This window comes from Hippoglossus stenolepis, chromosome 9 (assembly GCF_022539355.2).
Source record: "Hippoglossus stenolepis isolate QCI-W04-F060 chromosome 9, HSTE1.2, whole genome shotgun sequence".
NCBI classification, from domain to species: Eukaryota; Metazoa; Chordata; class Actinopteri; order Pleuronectiformes; family Pleuronectidae; genus Hippoglossus; species Hippoglossus stenolepis.
In genome coordinates, this window is record NC_061491.1 from 26,064,881 (window position 1) to 26,085,938 (window position 21,058).

General features: G+C 44.0%; 3 protein-coding genes across 8 annotated transcripts in view; 2 read left to right on the forward strand and 1 right to left on the reverse strand.

Annotated features, from left to right (window-relative positions):
* The window catches only part of ralgds (ral guanine nucleotide dissociation stimulator), a 42,428-nt gene extending 34,208 nt beyond the window's left edge, over positions 1–8,220 (forward strand). For 4 of the 6 annotated variants that reach the window (XM_035165137.2, XM_035165135.2, XM_035165136.2 and 1 more), the window contains exons 9-18: positions 351–428; positions 746–832; positions 913–945; positions 1,072–1,193; positions 1,630–1,725; positions 1,827–2,061; positions 2,211–2,285; positions 2,794–3,060; positions 3,485–3,599; positions 3,735–8,220. In XM_035165137.2, the coding sequence (XP_035021028.1) occupies positions 351–428; positions 746–832; positions 913–945; positions 1,072–1,193; positions 1,630–1,725; positions 1,827–2,061; positions 2,211–2,285; positions 2,794–3,060; positions 3,485–3,599; positions 3,735–3,910 (1,284 nt within the window). In that variant the 3' untranslated portion in view covers positions 3,911–8,220. The remainder of the gene's footprint in view (positions 1–350; positions 429–745; positions 833–912; positions 946–1,071; positions 1,194–1,629; positions 1,726–1,826; positions 2,062–2,210; positions 2,286–2,793; positions 3,061–3,484; positions 3,600–3,734) is intronic. The other 2 variants (XM_047341258.1, XM_035165134.2) reach the window with 1 other exon arrangement.
* Positions 8,221–9,891: 1,671 nt separating this feature from the next.
* smarcb1a (SWI/SNF related, matrix associated, actin dependent regulator of chromatin, subfamily b, member 1a) lies at positions 9,892–14,967 on the forward strand. Its single transcript, XM_035166868.2, has 9 exons — positions 9,892–10,033; positions 11,565–11,676; positions 11,925–12,054; positions 12,409–12,546; positions 12,699–12,826; positions 12,919–13,085; positions 13,198–13,388; positions 14,227–14,358; positions 14,506–14,967. Exons 1-9 carry the CDS (start codon positions 9,950–9,952, stop codon positions 14,543–14,545), a joined length of 1,122 nt encoding a protein of 373 aa, XP_035022759.1. The 5' UTR covers positions 9,892–9,949; the 3' UTR covers positions 14,546–14,967.
* Positions 14,968–16,429: 1,462 nt separating this feature from the next.
* derl3 (derlin 3) lies at positions 16,430–20,862 on the reverse strand. The gene is made up of 7 exons (XM_047341488.1): positions 20,773–20,862; positions 19,769–19,869; positions 19,550–19,678; positions 19,359–19,452; positions 17,662–17,857; positions 17,474–17,564; positions 16,430–17,083 (listed from the first exon to the last, which is right to left on the reverse strand). Exons 1-7 carry the CDS (start codon positions 20,860–20,862, stop codon positions 16,960–16,962), a joined length of 825 nt encoding a protein of 274 aa, XP_047197444.1. The 3' UTR covers positions 16,430–16,959.
* Positions 20,863–21,058: the final 196 nt, after the last annotated feature.

Here is a 21,058-nt window from a genome sequence, read left to right on the forward strand (position 1 = left end):
CCACTCTTTTCTCTGAGGTTACGCAGACGTTTTTTCTCCTCCTGAACTTAAGCAACAAAGCAAAAGTGCTTTGAAGACGAGTCGGCGTTGAATCACGGACACGTTTGTTCGTGTTCGCGCTTTGAAATAACACAAAATACTTCACACACCTGCAAATGAAACAGATGTTTGATTTAAATGTTTTGTCTGCACCTCTAGTGCCATAAAAGGAATTTAGGAAGTGTAACAATAGGACTGATAAAGTTGTGGTCTGTGTTGGCAGGTTATGAAGCCTTGTAGGTGAATTAAGGGAAACTTTTATACAAGATTCTGTGACAATTGACGTCTGATGTCTGTTACTGTTTTTTTAGGAGGGCACTTCTAAGTTTGCAACGTTGGAGATCAACCCCAAACGAGCCCAGAGGAGACACCAGCAGCAGAGAGACCTGGTGAGTCCACTGGAGACAAACAGGTTTCATTCAACACAAATAAAAACTCTGTCCATCAGTCACCTGAACGACAAGAGCGTTAAACATCGTTCAATTTGTACCAACAGCGTCACCTGGTGGCAAACAAAGTCCCTGCACTTTGTTTAAATCGTGCAAAAACATGACATTTCACTGTTTGAACTTATTTCATCAAGTGTTAATTTATCAGTTGACTGTTATATATCATGTGTAGGTTTTTTGTCTAACGTGTTTCTATCTTTTCATTACGTTTAAGTAGTTTTAGTTTTCACCTGCTCTGACTGCGTCTCTGTGAACAGGGGGTGATGCAGGGGACGATTCCCTACCTGGGGACCTTTCTGACGGACCTGGTGATGATGGACACTGCCATGAAGGACTACACTGAGGTCAGTCTCCTGCGTTGCACCAAGCTGACGCCGTCATAACTTGTTTCTATCACTTGCTCACGTTTTTGTCTCTTTTCCAGGGTGGTCTCATCAACTTTGAGAAGAGAAGAAAGGTAAAGTAAACCTTCTCATTTGGGTTTAATGACCTAACAAGCCCAGTAGAGCTCTTTACACTGTAAGAAATGATGTTCCTAATTCCTAATCCCTGCTCTTCCCGGTCTCCTGCTCTTTGTCTGCAGGAGTTCGAGGTGATCGCTCAGATCAAGCTGCTTCAGTTGGCCTCCAACAACTACAGCTTCACTCAGGACAGCCACTTCAGAGAGTGGTTCGCATGCGTGGAGAAGCTCAGCGAGGCCGAGAGGTCAGTCAGTCCGCTCACACTGTGCCACTGTGCGTGAAGCAGACAGCTGCTGTCACTTCTGTCTGGGGGCAGTGAAGGGTCAGTCCCTCCTTGGGCCCCAAACTGAATTCTCAACACTGATTTGTGTGGAAGGTGAAAGACGTTACTTCTTCAAAAGGGGGATGGTGACGTCAAACTGAAGCAAATTCATTCGGGGTCAAAATAAAAAGTAAAACAATTCAATATGGGGACATTTGCAGTGTTACAGCAGCAAAGGACATAATAAAAAATGAAAAGATCCGTAAGAGTTATAAAAATGTAAACATGAGGAAATATGAAAGATAGAAAACAATGCATACAGTGTAATAACAAACCATCTGTAAAGGAATGACTCCTCTTTATCCCTAATATGACGTGAAATGAACCCATTCTCCGTCCTGACTTCCTGTTCCTGCAGCTACAACCTGTCCTGTGAGATCGAGCCTCTGTCGGAGTCGGCCAGCAACACGCTCAGGGCCAAGAAGAACGGAGGAATCATGAAGCGCTGGAGCGAGTAAGTGACGCCGCCGCTCAGAAGGGAAGCACAGAACATTCTGCCACATAAATCTGGAAATAACAATACGACTCTTCCTCCTGTTACCATCTCGTCTCCAGTCGTCAGTTGACCGAGGCCGGCTGCAGCGGCGCCGCAGGCTCTCACTCCAAGTCCTTCGACCAGTCACACTACAGACCGTACCAAGGAGGCGGGGGGGACAGCGGCGATGCTCTCAGCGTCACCTCGGTCAGCTCCAGTGGCTCGGACCTGGAGGACGTGAACGCCAGCTTCTTGTCCGACTCCCCTGAGGGACACGAGAGGAAGGTGAGCGAAAAGGAAGCTGCAGTAAAGTTTGTGAGTTTTTATATTAAACACCAGCAAACCTAACTTGTTTTTTAATTTCCTGTAAGTCAGATAACCACGAGCGTTTTTCCACGACTGGAGAAAAATCAGCTGATGCTGTTTGTCGCTGTTTGTTGCTGATTTCTGTTTTGTTTTTTTAGACGTCGACTCCTTCTGTGAAACTCACCGTCTCCGCTCTGGGGAGAGAAGCTCCAGCAGCAGATACTACGTCGACGGTAACTTTATTTAAATCTGCACTATTTGCACTTTTGATCATCCTCTTCTCAACTATCTCCAACTGTTGGATGGTTCAGCATGAAGTTCTGCAGAGATGCTCATGGTGCCTGGAGAGTTAATCCTGTGCAGTGCCACCTGCTGGTCAAAATGTCCATTTAACGCTAACAAGCTAACAATGCAAAATGTTATATAGCGGGAAATTCTCATAGTATTAGTGTGGGTGTTGTTAAAAGGATCAGTCCATTAAACAATTAGTTAACTGACAAAACATTATTATTATTGTGTTTCTGTCATATTTAGATATTTTGAATGTGAATGTTTCACAGTTTTCTCATATTTTAGAGTTTGAAGAAATCCTGACTACATTAACCATCATGCAATTTTGATTTTTCAAACTCGCCCTCAGTTTGTGATGCAGACTCTGTTACACACATGCTGATGTTTTTACTGTAATATGTATTAAATACCCACAATGCACTGTAATGCTTTATCCTCCCCCCCGCTCAGTTCTGGGAGTGTACGTCTCTGTCGTCTCTGGACACGTCCGGGATGGGCTCCAGCTCCGGCTCGGCCTCCGGCTCCAGCAGCGCCTCCTCCTCCTCCGTCTCCTCGTCCACCCCGCTGTCGGCGTCCCGCTCACACAAGCGCTCGGTGTCGGCCGTGTCCAACTACTCCACCCTGTCGCTGCCGCTGTACAACCAGCAGGTGGACGACTGCTGCATCATCAGGGTCAGTCTGGACGTGGAGAACGGCAACTTGTACAAGAGCATCCTGGTGAGGAAACACGTTCATGCTACTGTGTGTGTGTGTGTGTGTGTGTGTGTGTGTGTGTGTGTGTGTGTCGGTAACAAAAAGAAAATCTGTTTGAAGAGTCTTGTGTAAATTTTCCATTTTTTCTCACTGTGTTTCACGAACAAATTAAAACATTTGCTTTATTTGATGTCATTCCATCACTTATGGGGACATTTTTCTCGAAGATATCAGGAAAAGCTGCAAAAAACTGTGAACTGTGACACAGAAGATTTACTTTATGTCAGATTTTAGTTTTTTAGGAAGCGAGATTTAGAATTTGAGTGCTTTTTGTTTTTCACAGTTTTTCTAATCTAGATAAAAAATATTGAAATGTGGAGGAACAGATGTAGTGTGAACGTCTGTCAAACCCACTGATGTCGCTGTGGTGTGTGTCGTTTCGATTCAGGTCACGAGTCAAGACAAGACTCCGGCCGTCATCAGGAAGGCGATGATCAAACACAACCTGGAGCGGGAGAAGTCCGAGGACTACGAGCTGATGCAGAAAATCTCCGAGGACAAAGGTAAACACGGCGTTTCACGTCTCAACAGAGAGACGCGTCCCTCAGGGTTGGTTGTTTGTTATCATGGTCATTTCTTGACGGTTGGTTTTAATGGGCTCTGTGTTTCCTCTCTTTCTCTCTCCTCCCGTTCTGTAGAGCTGCGAATCCCGGACAACGCCAACGTTTTCTACGCCATGAACTCCACTGCCAACTACGACTTTGTGCTGAAGAAGCGCGGCTTGGCTCGGCCGGTGCGAGCCAAGAACGTGGCCAGTTCGACGCTGCCTCGCATGAAGCAGAAGGGACTGAAAATCGCGAAGGGGATCTTCTGAGGCGACGGGCGCAGCTTTCTGTCTCCCCCTTCACCCCCCTGAACCCTCTCTGGTCTCCGCTCCTCAGAGGAAACATTTGTGTTTCGCGTCTGCCGGAGGGAAACTAGCCCGAAGTATCTGAGTTTTGGTTTGGACAAAGACTTGAGATCACCGAGGAGAAAACGACCACGCCGCCTTTCTGCGGAATGAGCAGGACGCAGAGGAACGCCTTCGCTCTCTGTAAACAGCCGCCGCGTCATCGGGACGCTCCGAGGATTTGAAGGGAGCGGAGTCGCTCGCGGGACACGCCCACGCAGAAGCTGTTTCTGACGTTTGTGGGAAAACAAACAGCTGCGTTGGAGTCGCGTGCTGCCGCCCGGTGGCTCAACTCGTCGGTGCTCTGGTTTGCGTCGGCTCGTGGAAAAGCAGATTCATTTCATTCATTTCTGTTTACATTTGTTTACATTTTAACATCACCTGGTCAGCTCTTACGTTTTTTTTTTTCCTCCCTCGAGAGGATTTTTTTTGCACCTTCACTTAAACACTTTTTAATCCCTCGACAGCCTTTACCCCCGTGTTCTCCTCCGCGGTCGTCAAGCGCGCCCCCTCCTGGCATGGAGTGTACATAAATGAACTAAACGAAGCCACGGCGGGAAAATGCAGATGTGTGTTTCAGCTGGGTGTTCGAATGTGTTTCTATTTTTTCAGGGAACTTTTATCATGAGTGTACCGCCGCCTTTACTGTCCCGTCCCGTCCCCCCCCCGGTCCCTGATGTGGACAGTGATTCTGGGGCCGCAGCACTGAACGTTTGTCTTTCGGACGCTGGGACTCACGTCGGCATTTTCACACCAGCGACACCGACGAGGAGGAATCTGAGCTCTTAACTTCTGAACGCTGCCATGTCACGAAAAAAAAAAAAAGACAGGTCGAGATGGAGACAGTGTCAAAGTCCCGTCCAGTGGGCACAGCCATGAATCCCATGTTTCTTTTGTTTGTTTTTAATGAATCGTAACCACTACAGCGAGAAGGGAAGCGTCGGTCGTGTGATCGCACTCGACCGGGACCGATTCTGAGGGAAGAACAAAACGAGCTGAAAACAACAAAACGTACACAAAGTGTAAATATCCATTAACACCGACTGTGCAGTGTCTTCTTTTCAAATGGACCGTGAGATTTTGTTTGTAGACTCGTTCACACGGTATCAACACTCTTTGGATTTGGCTTTGTACATTTTGTTTTTTTTGCATCCTGCTCTGGTGCTGATCATCTTTCTGAAGAGGTCGTACGAGACGCAGGCCGCGGCTTCCTCGGCTTCCTGACCGCCGGCCGCCATGTTGGAAGAAATGTCTCTCAAACACACTAATTGATCTAAATCCATTTTTAAAATATATTTTTTTGTTTTTGTCATTTTTCAAGTAAAACTTCAAATATTCATTGGATAAGAGTTGTGAGGATTTTCTCCTTTTCTGTTTCTTTCTGTTTTATTCGACAAAAGACAAAAAAAAAATCTACATTATGAGACAAAGTCGAAATGTTAATATTTTGAGTTACAATCTCATAGTTTTAATATAACTTTTTATGTCCGAAAAAAGCAGAAGAGTCTGTTTCATTTCTTTAAAGTCTCAGTCATAATAAATATAATATTACATAAAATAAATGAAGTAATGATAATTGTGTTTTTTTGCTTGGATAAATGATCCAAACCATTTCTTAACAACCATTAAAAATACGTGTTGACACTGAATTCTATCTTTAACAAATGATTTGAGTGTTAGCGGCAGTGACGGCCGGCCGACTGTGTTCACATCTCTTACTTTATATGAGGTGAATCAAACCTGAGCTGTGACATCATCATCTGCTGCACAAGACAAACTTTGGGATACGCAAGATAGTTATTACAGCATGAATAAAAACATCAAGTCAACCAGGATCTTCTATCAGATAATATTGTTGAAGCTCTTCCAACATGGCGGCTCGTCCTTCATATTCAATCTTAACCACTTTCTAAATGTGCCGTGACAGGCCTGTGTGTTTCAGACGCCCCCAGACACGTCCTGCTGACTTATCCTGCAGGATGTTTTAATCGCGTGTCGGTTGTGGTTAACGTGCAGGTGATGACGGCGGAGTCTCTCCTCTCTGGGCTCCGACTCTCAGCCGGTGAGGAGAAGATGGATTTTTGATGATTCGCGTCTGTAAAATGAGTCAAAAATGCAGAGAAGCTCCGTAAATGGTCACGTCTTGATGGAGACTTTGCGTCCGAGGGAACGAACTCCCTCCTTTTCTCTGTGCTGCTCTCAAGCTGCGTCTCTTCAAGGAAAAATCCAACCTGAAAACATCTAAGCACTGTTTTAAAAAACCATCTGGGATGTGCTGTCCATTCAGATACGTTTCACTCTCATGGATCCTTGTTGTTGTCGGGGCTTCTTTTCTGGATTTTATCTGCTCGCACACAACAGTCACTAAAGAAAAGATCTGGTTTTGAATATGATTAACTAAACCCCAGCTCCTCTTATTTGCTGTTCAGCTCTGCACAAACACACTGAGTGAGAACTTTGTCGGTTTTATAATGATAATGTAATAATCATGTTTATTCGTTGAGCACTTTTCACGTGGCAGAGGGAAACAAAGAAATATCGAAATTATTATTAGAGGTGAAGGCGAAACGGAAAAAGAAAATATAAGTTATACAAAATTAAATTCAAACTCAAATTGAACCAGGATCGTCTCTTTGATAAAAGTTTGTTTAAAGAAAGAAGAATCTTAAAGATGTCACTCACTTCTTCTTGTATTGAAAAGTAACTGAGTTTTAATATAATAGATATGAGGAGGAACCATGTGAGTTCATGTTTGGATTCAGACTCCAACTCCATGATAATAATGTTAATTCAAATGAAATCAACAGCAACATTTTCACATCTCACAGCATTCTGGGAAATGTAGGAAATCTGTGATTAAGGGAAAGTGGGTTCACACAAGAAAAACCAAAACAAAGGTTGGATTTTTCCTCGTGACTTTTTCAAACCACAGCAACAAAGACAAAACACTAAACTTTGCCTGGATTGCCCCGTCGCCACATTCTGCCTTTTTCTTTCTTTAGTTTTTTTTTATTGTTTCGCCTTCATGAAGTTCATAATCCATCAAACGAATGAAGCACCCCCAATAAAACCCCTGCGGAAGCAATATGGTGGATGTTGTTGGTGCCACTGTGGCGTGAAATCCTTCGCTGTTGAACACTGTGACCTTCAACCCTTTCACTGTCGAGCACTGTGAGCAAAAAACACCATCTCATTCCCCCGGTAACGGTGTCGTAGTGACCGTAGTGACAGGCTTGACTCTTCATGTGCCAAAAATAACAAGGAGAGAGAGAGAAGGTTGATTTACCTGACGAGTCTTCTGCCTTTCACAGTGGAAAAAAAATAATACAAGTTTGAATGTTTACTGTTGTTGCTTTTTTTTCTCGCTGGAAAAACTAAGAAAAGGGGTTTGAACACTATGAACAATACAACCGGGTCACGTTTCCCTGTGGAGGATTAGAGAGACGTCCAGGAAACGTGAAGCAAAGGTGTTTGTCAGGAGCTGAAGGTGAAGACGTCACGTTCATGAATTCTTCATGTTGGCGGCGTTTTCATCCATGAAGCAGGTTTTTATTCCAAACAAACGCTGCAGCTGAAACGTGAACACAAGGGGTCGATGGTGTCGGGCTTCACCAGGAAGACTTACTCCAAACTGTAAACTTCTAGAACGCTGCACATTCCCTCTAACTGGTGCTCGACCTTTAACAGCAGAGACAGTTTTGCTTCTTTTTGTGGATGTTTCAGGGATAAAAAAAAAACACTACTTTTTCAAAAAGAAAAAAACCATTTATCTTCCAACACCAACGTTCATGAAGAGTGAAGAGACGAGTATTTCCCTCTGAATGTATTCAGGCATTTGCAGTCCGGTTTTTAAGAGCTCCTCCTCTGATCGTAGATTATCGGAGAGAATTCGTACTTTTTCTTACCTGATGAGTTGAAACAGTGTCTGATTTACTGATTCCTCAACAAGACGAAGTGTCTTGCAGCTCCACTCAGTCGCTCTTTTTCCAAACAACTGGACAAAATGGGAATGAGAGGAAAATATTGATTTGTCGGGGACTATTGTCAGTGGCAGATAAACCCACATTTGGTCTTTTAGTAATAACAATACTAATAAACTTGATTTATATAGCATTTACATATAGAAATAGAAGATTGTAACATAATTTTGAAAATGTAAACAGATCAAATAAAATAGGCTTCACAGGTTGGGGGGGGGGGGGTGTAGGGTGTAAGTGACGCAAAACAAGTAAAAATACACACAAAGAGACACAAAGCGACTGAAGAGGGACACAACATTTCTCTAAAGACTTTCAGCACGACAGCAAAGACAAAAGCAAATAATAAAAAAACACACAAAAGAGTCTTTCAGTTTCCTATCGTACACCGCAGAGATGGGGGTGGCATTGTCTCATAATTGGTCCGTGCCAGCGATTATTTGGGGCAACAAAACTCTGTGTGTGTGTGTGTGTGTGTGTGGTGATGAAGGACCATGTGACACAGTGTAGCTCGCTGACGTCGTTTTAATTGTCACTGGAAACAATGGAGATACACACACACACACACACATTTATCTATTTCTATATATAATATCTGTTGGTTTGACTTTGACATGAGATCTGTTGATGACAATGGGGGAAAATCGGGCCTGACCAGTTTCTCCGACATAACTTGGACCCAGCATCACTTCTTTGTTTGGAACAAAAACTTTCCCCCTGATAAACCGATGCCAACGAGAATGGTCGTGGTTTTTCCGCAGTTTCTTCGCGTCGCTGGTGTTTCTGCAGCAGCTTCTGCTTCTGTCGTGTGCTGGTTGTTCCTCTGCTGGTTGTTCCTCTGCTGGTTGTTCCTCTGCTGGTGGTTCCTCTGCTGGTCGTTCCTCTGCTGGGTTCGAGAAGGTGAAGCTTGTGCTCATGTTGTGGGAGTTGAAGTGGATTCCCAGGAGCGTGGGGGGTGGGGGTGGGGTGGTCTGTGTGTCGTCTCGTGTTGACATGACGTACCTTTTGTGATTTGACCTGATTCTGTGCGAGTTTGAACAAAAAAAAAAATTAAATCAAAAAAAAAAAGCTGCGTTTACAAGAAGATGACAAAAAAAAAAAAACCCAGCCTGCGTGGTGTGTCTGATTTTATTTCTCTTTTTGGGTTTTGTTCCCCTGAACTGTGCTCGGGTGCCATTTTCCATTTTAACAAAGGGTTTTGAACTTTTTCTAACTGCAGTCTCTTCTTTCATTTACGTTTCCTAACTTTCCCAAGAAAACTAAACCTGTGGAGAAAAAACCAACCTGTCCTTAAGTATCTCTTTGTTTATTTATTGATTTGTATATAGAGTTTTTTTTTTTTTGCATTGTACATTCTCTCCTTTCTTGGTTATAGATTAATATATTCATGTATATACGAATAAACATTAAGTTTCTGAAGGTAAAAAAGAGAGTTCTTTGTTCTTTTGTCTTTTTCCTGCTGCGTGTTAGAAACCAGAAGACGTGAATCTGTCTCTTCTGCGATTTCACACAAAGAAAAACAAAGGGAAATCATTTTTTATTGATTTAAATTCAACATTAGTTTGTTTTCTACTGTTTTATTAAAGACAGGACAAACATTCACATAAAGAAGATGAGGTGAAGGAAACTACAACATTTTTAATTTTGTATATTAATGAAGAGAACACACACATACAGCTCAGAAGAAATACAAATATTTATAATTCTGGAATGGTACTCACATAGTTCCCTAAAGTAAAAGTACAAATACCCCTAAAAATACTCAACTACAAGTAAAACTCCTGTATTTTAAATGTTATTTGAGTAAAAAATCATATCAATACAACCAGAATTAGATCATTAGATGATTATATAAAAAGGTATTTAATCATTTTATTTAAAAATAAATGCAAACTAATGACCCTTGTCGTGTCGTTGCTCTGACGTCATCTCCGCGCGACGGGACGCGCCTGCGCAGTGGCACAGATCTTTGTTGTTTGGTGTCAATATGGCGCTCAGCAAGACGTTCGGACAGAAACCGGTGAAATTCCAGCTGGAGGAGGATGGAGACTTCTACATGATCGGATCGGAGGTCGGTCGTTTATTTCACAAACCGTCATTTCACCGACTGAATCGTCCGAGCGGAGATTTGTGGGAGTTTTCTTTCCTCCCCAGTCAGTCGCTCCGCTAGCAGCTAGCCGACGATGCTAACGGAGACGCACGAACACTCATTCATTTGTTTTTATTTACTCGTGAGATCATTTGGCTTGTTTGTGAATCCACGTTAAACTAACGGATCGTTAAACCGGATCCGGGTTCAACCCGCAGGGTGCGTGTTTCCCTCTCCTCACGCGTCCGCCCCGGGGGTTTCTCCAGCCTAGCTTAGCTTAGCATCACTTAGCTCCGCAGCTAACGGCGTCTGCACAGCGCGGATCACAACACGAGCGGCTTCCTGTCCTCTGAGACCCTCACGCGCGTTTTAAATCCACGACGCGTTCGCTCCCCTCGCGCTAAATACACACGCTGGTCCCGATATGAACCACTTTGCCCAGAAAGCAGTGGAGGAAATGGCTGCTGCACTTCAACACAACTCAGGAGCTCGTCTCCAGATGTTTTCTGTTGAACCAGCGAATGATCAGTCAGCTGATTTATAATGTGTTATAAAGAAAGAAAGATCTCATAGAGAGAGAGAGATAGAGAGATAGATAGATAGATAGAGAGACAGAGAGAGAGAGAGAGAGACAGAGAGAGAGAGAGACACAGAGAGAGACAGACAGACAGACAGACAGATAGATAGAGAGAGAGAGAGAGAGACACAGAGAGAGAGATAGATAGATAGAGAGAGAAGATAGAGAGAGAGAAGAGACAGACAGATAGATAGATAGATAGATAGATAGAGAGAGAGAGACACAGAGAGAGAGAGAGACAGATAGAGAGAGAGAGACAGATGAGAGAGAGAGAGACAGACAGATAGATAGATAGATGAGAGAGAGAGAGAGACAGAGAGAGAGAGAGAGAGAGAGAGAGAGACAGAGAGAGAGAGACAGACAGATAGATAGATAGAGAGACAGACGAGAGAGATAGAGAGACAGACAGATAGATAGAGAGATAGATAGATAGAGAGACAGACAGATAGATAGATGAAGAGAGACAGACAGATAGAGAGAGAGAGAGACAGATAGAGAGAGAGAGAGACAGACAGATAGATAGATAGAGAGACAGACAGACAGACAGACAGATAGATAGATAGGTAGAACAAATGAAATTGTCTCAAAGTTTTCTAACTGCAGCCTTTTCAAATGTAGAATTTCCTGATTTTCTTTCACGTATATCATTGTAAACAGAATATTTTTTGTGTATTTGGACACTCGGTCGAATATAAAACGCTTGAAGACGTCATTTTATATACGTTTCCCGAACCGCTAACAAATTCATAGACCCATTTACTAATTGGACAACAACTGTTCCTCCGTGTTCCAATCGCGATAGTTCGTTATGACTCTGTACGTCCGGAGTTGTTGTGGTTCAGGGACCAAACACACGATTCTCCTCTCAAATCCCCTGATGAGCTTCACATGATCTGCTTCAACGAATCATCTCTGTGTCTCTGTGTTTGTCCTCAGGTGGGAAACTACCTCCGTATGTTCAGAGGCTCCCTGTATAAAAGATATCCGTCATTATGGAGGAAACTGGCATCGGTAGAAGAACGGAAGAAAATAGTGGAGTCGTCTCACGGTCAGTGGAGTGTAGTCGTTAAACATCTCCAGCTGAGTGGGGGTTGTGTCCAGCTTTGAATCTCCACCATTATAAACTTCCTCCTTTATCACAGGTTTCTTTTGTCAGAGAATATTAAAAATAATCATTCATTAATCTTAATGGAGGTAAAAGTTTGAAACAATCGTGGGACTGATTTGAAATCCTGCCGCTGAGCCCTCCCATCAGTCAGAGGCTGTTCTCTCTGACTCGTCTCTCTCTTCACTCAGATCATGGTTACACTCAGCTGGCGACCAGCGTGACTCTGCTGAAGGCCTCCGAGGTCGAGGAGATCCTCGAAGGCAACGACGAGAAGTACAAAGCGATTTCCATCAGCACTGAGCCCCCAGCCTACCTCAGGTAAAATCTCAATTTGTCTCTAAAGGAACTGTTGATCGGTTATTTAAATGAAATGTAGAGTGGTTAGATTTAGTCGACCAGAGTTAAAGGTCTACTTACTCTCTGAACCTGAAACTTTATATGAAGGTTTGTAAAGAATCAGCTGGCATCTGAAATTCAATCTGGCTTATATAAAGCAGCGTTGTTCAGTTCAACAATGTGAAGCTAAAGGAAAACTGTGGAGATCCTAGGTCTTGCATTAATATCTGTGTTATTAATCTGTGGTGTTAGAGTTTCAGGTCCTCAGTGTTTTCATTTTGTGACAGTTTGAAGTGGACAAAGTTGAGACGCATTTTCATGTGTCTGTGTCACCAGGGAACAGAAGGGGAAGAGGAACAGTCAGTGGGTTCCCACGCTGCCCAACAGTTCTCACCACCTGGACGCCGTGCCCTGCTCCACCACCATCAACCGCAGCCGACTGGGCCGCGACAAGAAGAGGACCTTCCCACTGTGGTGAGTGACAGGAACCAGCTCAGGCTGCTGGAGCCACGAAGGTCCTTACTATATTAAACCCATGTTCAATTCCTCACAGCTTGGACAATGTTGTGTAACCTCCGACACTTGGCATACGTTTTAACCTTTTGTCCTCTGTCTTTCTTGACCAGCTTTGACGACCATGATCCAGCTGTGATCCACGAGAACGCCACTCAGTCCGAAGTCCTGGTTCCGATCCGCCTGGACATGGAGATCGAGGGGCAGAAGCTCAGAGATGCTTTCACCTGGAACATGAACGGTAACGTCCCGACATCACTTTCTCTGAACTCAGAAGATTTTCGTGCCACAAAAGAGACAAACGTTTATTTCCGATGCTTTTGAACATTTCAGAGAAGCTTATGACGCCCGAGATGTTTGCTGAGATCCTTTGCGATGACCTGGACCTCAACCCGCTGGCCTTCGTCCCTGCCATCGCCTCAGCCATCCGACAGCAGATCGAGTCTTACCCGACCGACAGCATCCTGGAGGAGCAGTCGGACCAGAGGGTCATCATCAAGGTGCTGCTCCACTCTGCCAGTAGCTCACACCGAGGGATTCAATGGTCTCATGCCACACTGTCCCCAGACTAACGCTCCTAATGCAGACTGACACATTTCCTTTGCTTCACAGCTGAACATCCACGTAGGCAACATCTCTCTGGTGGACCAGTTTGAGTGGGACATGTCCGAGAGGGAGAACTCTCCGGAGAAGTTTGCCCTGAAGCTTTGCTCCGAGCTCGGCTTGGGTGGGGAGTTCGTCACCACCATCGCCTACAGCATCCGCGGTCAGCTGAGCTGGCACCAGAGGACGTACGCCTTCAGGTACCATCTCACACTGAGACACTTTCAAGTCGTGTTTAACCACCAGAAACGTCCAGCACAAAGTCCATGTGTTGTCATCCACTATCTGTCTCATTATCTTCTCTCCGCTCTTTATCTTTTATGTGTTGTACATAAAGGGAAACATGCCAAATCGAGTCCTCACTGTGTCCCGGTAAACAAATTGAAAACCTGTAGTTGTAAACTCTTCTAAGATTCAGTCGGTGCCTGTAAATCTGTTCAATAATCACATTCAATGAATCAATTATATTAGTTTGTGTCATGAATAAATACTTGTTGGTCTTATTGTTCCGTCCGTGTGTGACTGGAGTTAAGAGGTCGTTCCAGAACACTGCAGAGCTGGTGATGTGTAACGTGTGTTTCATCACAAACAACATGTTTGTCGGATCCCAGATCTGTAAACAACAAGTTTCTTTTATTCATTCACATGTTTGTGCGTAAGTTTCCCAAAACAGGACGATCACACGTGTTGTTTTTCTTTCTCATCTCGTGCTTTGTTCTCACACTTTGTTTCCACTGAGCTGAGATGTTTCTAAAAACATCAGCAAAGTCAAGGATCAGATTTTCTTTCATGACGCACACTTTTCAGATCAACACAACATATGATACATGTTCCAGTTACATGTCAAAATATTTAAGTTGTAGTTACGGAAAATATGTCCAATGTCTTTGAAGCTTCAAGTGCAATCTGTATGTTTCTGGATTCACTCAGTGTTGGAATCTTTTCTACATCGGCAGGAACTTCGAGGTCCAGCAGGAGGCAGTGTTGCAGTTCTGTACTGCTACTCAACCATGTTTGTCTGGTGTTTTGTGTTTTCAGTGAGAACCCCCTCCCCACAGTGGAGATAGCCATTAGAAACACAGGCGATGCTGACCAGTGGTGCCCCCTGCTGGAGACCCTGACAGACGCAGAGATGGAGAAGAAGATCAGAGACCAGGACAGAAACACGAGGTGAGTGTCGGGCCATTTAACATTTTAATCTATTTGAATCGAGGTTTGTTGCAAAACTTAAAACAGTTCTGCAGTTTTATCGTTTGTTTTAGTTGTTGAATATGTTCAGGTTGTTTTATTGACACTCTTCTCCCGTCTGCCTCACAGGCGAATGAGGCGACTGGCGAACACGGCACCTGCTTGGTAGACGAGGCAGCTGCCGCCCCACCCCACCCACCCCCTACAAGAACGGTGTTCTCCTGATTGAGGTATGACTCTGTCACGGTTCCCAACAGCAGCAACAAAGATGTCCCTCCATCACGAAGCTGGATGTCTTTCCTGCTCGGCCCGCCGTTCTCCATGTCGCTTTTTATTCTTGTTATTATTGATATTTTGTCGTCTTGGACGAAATCCCCGGTAGAAACAAATCTCCCTCCTTCATGTTTTCCTCCCGACCCTCGGCGTGGAGAAGCTGCTCCCTCACTTTGACCACTGACTCTCTTTTCCTGACCAGAGGGAGAAACATCACAACAACAACAACCAGTCTCAGATAATATATTGTTATGTTGTACTTGTTGTCTTTTTGTACATTTTAATAATTCTTACAAAATAAAAAAACTGAAAACTTGACTTCCTGTCCGGTTCTGTTGTAAATCGTTTATAGTTCTACAGAATGTGAGTTTACTGACACAGGAACACAACATGCCTCCAGACTGCTCGTGTGTGTGTGTGTGTGTGTGTGTGTGTGTGTGTGTGTGTGTGTGTGTGTGTGTGTGTGTGTGTGTGTGTGTGTGTGTGTGTGTGTGTGTGTGTGTGTGTGTGTGTGTGTGTTTTAACTTAATAAATGTATATATTGATTTTTAAAAATATATATTCACAAACTTTATAGAAGACAAGAAAATGGATGAATATATACATATATTTATTTATATAATTTGAATCATAATGTTGGCAGTTTTGATAGAGTTGGCTTCTCCTGATTTTCTGCGTATGCGTATCAAATTGGTGGCGCATGCGTTACACGGTTGTTCCATGATTAGCGCACCGTGGGTCTCAAGCGGTGGCTGGGGGGGGGGCGGAGACAAGGGGCTCTGCAGGTCCATGATATATCCAAGAGGGCGTTGTGCTTCTTCTTCTCTTCTTCTTCTTTGCAGCCAACATCCAGGTGCATCACCGCCATCTTCTGTGTCTGGTGCTTCTAACACAACCTCCACCTACAGACGTCTCTTGGCCTGCCCAGGTGGGTGTGGACGGTCAGGGCGTCCACGCTCACCGACACAGTCTTGGCACGAATGACGTTGAACTGCTTCCGGTCGGAGCTGTACTTCTACAGCTTGTCAATCATCTTCCTGCTGATGCTCTGGCGGCTGTCAGCTTCTTGATCTCCTCGGTGTCGGGGTGGCACGTGTAGTGCCGTCACGAAACAGGATCATCAGGTGGTTGGACTCGCACTTCTCCAACTCTAGAAGTTAGCTAGAACACAGTTATCAAGAATTTCCCTTACATTCAAATACACATAAGTGAGTCCGTACCTCCAGGATCTGGTTCCTCTGGGGCTCGTTGACTTTGCCGGCCCGGCAGCAGTGAGAGATGGCGTTGTGGATGATCTGCTTGTTGGACTTGGCGCTGGGCTCCTTGAACAGTTTGGGACCTGGAGGAGGAACATCAGCCACAACACGATTTATTATATGACACATAACAAGAGAGGAAATAGTCAGATTATTATCAGACCATCACTGATCAATGGCTAAGTGAAGAAACACTCTGCGCGTGCCCTTGGGCGGGAGTGTGCGCGGCCTCCCGTTGTGCCCCTGGGTACGTGAACGTCGCTCAGAGGACATTTAGGCTTGAACCAAGGTGTAACTCCATGTGTACGTGACCTTGGAACTAAATTAGCCCCGTGACAGGGACGTGTGAGTGATGGACAATGAACTACGTGAAGCGAGTGCTATGAATGTGTGTGTGAACTGCCAGTGGTCGTGGAGAAAAGCTCCACGTATATTTAGTCCCATTTATTATGAACATTACAGCAGGTAAACCTCAACAAGGAGAGCTACAAATCAAGACTGAGAAAAAACACTGAGCCTGGAAATAGACAAAAAATATTAACATTTTAATTTTAGAGTATTCATATGAAGGCCAGTTAGTATTGAAGTTTTTTTATGGCACTGTAAACGATCCTGGAGATGATTTTCCATCCTGACGTGATAAACCTGGTTTCTTCATATCGTCGAACAGTCCAAACTCAGCGAGCATGGAGTTTGTGTTTTTGTTGTCGGGCTCCCACAGATCCTTGTTTGCGTGTTGTTGTGCTAAGCAGTTTCCATTTTGTCCCCAGCGTTGGAGCCACAAAGGCAGCGGGGTGAAAGTGCAGAGTGTGCAGACGGGCCTGATGGGATTTCAGGCCGTCGGCAGTTTGTGTGAACCAGCAGCCGGGGGGGTCACGGTTCGGTCCTCTCAGCCCTCAAAGTACAAATTCAACACGTTCAAACATCCGGTGTCATCGAATCCCAGAATCCTAAAGAAAAGACAAAATGGTTTATGATTGAGTTTCCTCCGGCTCTGGACTCGGTGTAAATCCTCCACCCGCTCATTTAGCGGATTTCCGATGATTTGGGGATCTTAGTGTAAGTTGTGCGGCTCCTCCTGCTGCTGGTCGTGGAGGGGACGGTAGTCTGGCTCCTCCGGCTGCTGGTCGTGGAGGGGACGGTAGTCCGGCTCCTCCGGTGCGTCAAACATCGCTCGCCTGCGAGGAGAGAACAAGACCAGGTTACGTTAGCATTTATGAATTACAATAAAAAATTCATTATCTATCTAAAGTAACGAGTGACAAACATTGTAAGGTTTGTTTGTTTGCTGCAATTGAACTTATTTACTTTAAAACCAAAACCCTAATAACACTAATCCAAAGAAGTTCTGGGTTCGGACCTCATGACCATCCAAGACCTTTATGTGTCGAGCATGTCCTTCCTGTGTCTGTGTGGGTTTCATCCAGCTTCCTCTCTCAATCCAAAGACGTGCAGATTACAATAATTGACTCTGTGAGTGCCTGTGAGTGTTTGTCATAATGTGTCCGGCCTGTGATTTATTTTAAAAACGTGTGTCCGACTCCAGAGAGATGAATTCTGGTTCTCACAGAAGCTCCGGTGTCGCCAGCAGCTTCTTTCCTCCCGGCTGGTTTGGAAACACGTCCTCCAGGAAGTAGTACATGTGGCCGACGCTGATGCCTGAGGAGGGGAAGGAACGTCAGATGACATTAGGAACTGACAGGCCGTACAAAACACCTGCATCAATACAGTGTTGGCTTCATACTTGTTACCGCACCCAGGAGGTCGACCACAATGGAGTTTCCGAGCAGCAGCGAAAATCCCATGAGCACCCAGGGGAGGAACGGGGCCTGGAAGTTGAGGAGGCCGAAGAAGTTCATGCGTATGAGCGGATGTCTCCTACTCCACACGTACACCAGCATGATGATGAAGGCCTGACCCAGGAAGAAGACGTTGGCGAACAGACCGAACAGCTGCGGAGCTTCAGGTTAAATTCAGCTCATCACTTGATTTGTGTTTCATGGCGACAGTGAAATCAGCGTCTGAGTCCGTTCAGATGCTGATTTCAGTTTGACAAAAGTTTCCCAGAAGATAAAGCTGCTCTGTTTGTTATATTGACCCGAGGAACTCAACCAGTGTGAAGCGGTCAAACATATCTCTGATCTCACACGTATGGAAGCCCACTCCTGTCAGGATAAGACTAATTGAACATTAGGGATATTAAAAGAATAAATTATGATTTACTCGACTATAAAAGTCAAAATTCAACTTGTCGTATAATTTCAATTTAATCTCGACTCATGGTGACGTGTAAGGACTATTTTTTTTATTCTTTAAAGCTTGTATTTTTATTTTCCTGACAGGAATGAGCTTCCATACGTACACAAACGATAATTAACACATCCCTAACATGTGAGGTACTGTACGGATGATGCCGTTTCCTAAAAACTTGAGTATTTTCTTGACTAAAGACCTGAAACTTCCTCCCTAAATAATTAGACATTTTCTCAGACCTGACCTGTTGTTATTTACTAAACGCTGAACCCTTCACAATAAAAGCCAACCCCTTACATTCCTCTAATGCCAGCGGAGCATGTTACCGTCCTGACACACAGTCAACACTGTACTACCCGGACATTACTGTACAATTAGTCGTCATGTACCTGCATTTAAACCTGCGGCTCCGGAGAAAAACCATAAATCTGCCCACCGACAGTTTCACAACAGCCCAGAGGGACGTCGGCAGTAAACAGCGCCAGGACTGTGCCATTACCCTGGAATGTGGACAAGAGCTTCTGGCTACAAACTGCTGAGCATCATGAAAACCACACAGGCTCGTGTCCATTACATGTTTATGGACAGTGGACGTCCTAATTTAGAACCAAGGAACAAAAAGAAACCCCTCAGTAAACAGGAGCATATTAAAACTTCAGTGTTTATCATCCAGCTTGTCACGTGAAAAGTGTCGAGTTAGAAAACCACATGTTATAACCTTGGGGTATTTCATCGTGCAGATTATTAGATTCTGGATTTTTCTCTTGTCCTGTTAGATTTCTTTGGAATTTACATTTAAAAACATTCAACGGTGAAATAGAGTTCCCTTTGTTGAACTGTACTTTTGAGTCCACTACGTTTATCTGACAGGGCGACGAATAAAGATTTCACATATAAAAACACATGAGCTCATTTCGCTGTTAATAGAATAAACTGATGGTTTCCAATCAGACAGTAAATAAAGATAACGCGTCTCCACGTCCTCCCACAATCCAAAACTGAAGCCACCTAGTTCCACCGGCTTTATCTCCTGTCCGGGCAGTTTGTTACGTTTTTCTCAAACTGCATTTCGTTCCATTGGTTCCATTGGTTCTAATGACCAGAAACCTGAATCTAATCGAAACTTCCCTGTTGTGAACAAACTAAAATCGTGTGTCTTTGTTTTTTGCGTTGTTTCGCTTTAAGCCTCTCGAAGGATACAGTCATCACGGCTCCTCCAAACAGGAACATGAACACGAAATCTGCCGTCCTTCCCCGGAAACAACCTTCCTCCAGCATCCGGCAGTATCGATACCTTTCTGAAGTCAAGGTCTCTCTCTGCTGCAGGTGGTTTATGGAAGAGCGTCTTTACATAATCTGAGATATTTCTACCTGATAAAAATAAAAGATACAGAAAGATGATGTTGAACACGAAACTGAATCCAAGAGAACCAAAGAACAGGAAGCTGGTGATCAGACGCCATATCTGAGAGACGGAGACAAAAAATAAATATATAATGAAACGTTCTTTTCTCAATAAAATAATACAAATATAACATAACGTACAAAATGCACAAAGTTTCTAGTGCAGCGATATTAGACGATGAAACAAACACAAGAAAATCCAAATTGTTCTAAGTTGATTAAAATAGTGGATACATGTTACCTGGTATCTGCGGATGATGAGGTCGGGGTTAAAGTAGAGCTGAAAGGGGGTGATGACGTCAAGTTGCTAAAAGGAAAACACGGTGAGACGTGTTGAAGCCAGATGTTGAAGTACTTTCATTATTCATCGTAATCTCTCAGTTTGTGGCTCAAACTTCAGTCGAGGCTTCAGCTGCTTCCGGGTTTAATCTCCTCTATGATTCAACGTGTCAGCTCTGGAAACCTAAATCGACGCTGTCAGTGCTCTCACCCAAATGTTTCCAGTGCTTCCACTTTAACTAGTAGTTGGTTTTTTTAACACCTCAACTCCTTTCATTGCTTTGAGTGATTTAGATCCTGAACCTCGTCCCTTCAACTCACACTTCAGCTACTTTTCAATTCTTTACTTCAACTGAAAGATGCACTGTAACTACTTTCATCTTTAACTCACTAAGTGACACTTTGAAATAAATCTTCTTTTATACATTAATTTACGCTGCTTTCGTCTGTTACATATCAACTGACGAGTAAACTTGTTTAACATGTATAACTCAAATTGTCTCTTTGTACGACTTTCCCCAATTACGTGACACTTCCACTGCTTCCGTCTTTCACAAGTTAAAACATCAAGAAGAATTCACATTTTATTGCAGCTCAGCTTCTTTGGCTCAGAGACTTTTCAAGAAGATAAGAAACATTATTCACACATAATTTCTCAGTAAATAAAGAACCATCTCCTGGAAGTGATCATTGAATTATTTGAATTTGAAAAAACCTATCGGGAAAACAAATTGTATTCATCATGTTAACGTAACCAGTGTCTAGTTTAGAAATATATAGTCTTAAACATTCATATTCAGCAGTGTTATGAATTATCCTGATTGAAGTGGATGTTTTCAGGCTGATCTCAACCTGGAGGTCAGAGTTTAGGATCCCCTGAGTGGTTGTTGTTGTTGTTGTTGTTGTTGTTGTTGTTGTTGTTGTCTCTTACCACGGCAGCAGTGGTGAGGACGCAGGCCGTCGTGTACGCTCGGGTCACCACAGGGATCTGAAAATACTCCTGAGTGAAGCTGTGAGCCATCACTACTGCTGCTGCTGCTGCTTCACTGTCGAACCAGGACTCCACCATCAGTGACTCAACAGCACAGCCCCCACCCCACACACTGCCCCAGCACCGGCCAATCAGATCCACCGATCAATTAACACCATCCACCCCACACATCGTCAACACATTACTTTCAAAACAATGATAAAAACACATGCAGGAATTTAAACTG

What these genes read in the sequence shown, in the direction of transcription:
- derl3 (XM_047341488.1), bottom strand. Translation starts at nt 20,862, where the DNA reads ATGGCTCACAGCTTCACTCAGGAGTATTTTCAGATCCCTGTGGTGACC. An exon ending in TCCTCACCACTGCTGCCGTG is followed by an intron (nt 19,870 to 20,772) that starts GTAAGAGACAAC and finishes TTTTCCTTTTAG; the next exon opens with CAACTTGACGTCATCACCCC. An exon ending in TATTTTAATCAACTTAGAAC is followed by an intron (nt 19,679 to 19,768) that starts AATTTGGATTTT and finishes TATTTGTATTAT; the next exon opens with TTTATTGAGAAAAGAACGTT.
- smarcb1a (XM_035166868.2), top strand. Translation starts at nt 9,950, where the DNA reads ATGGCGCTCAGCAAGACGTTCGGACAGAAACCGGTGAAATTCCAGCTG. An exon ending in AATAGTGGAGTCGTCTCACG is followed by an intron (nt 11,677 to 11,924) that starts GTCAGTGGAGTG and finishes CTCTTCACTCAG; the next exon opens with ATCATGGTTACACTCAGCTG. An exon ending in GAGCCCCCAGCCTACCTCAG is followed by an intron (nt 12,055 to 12,408) that starts GTAAAATCTCAA and finishes CTGTGTCACCAG; the next exon opens with GGAACAGAAGGGGAAGAGGA.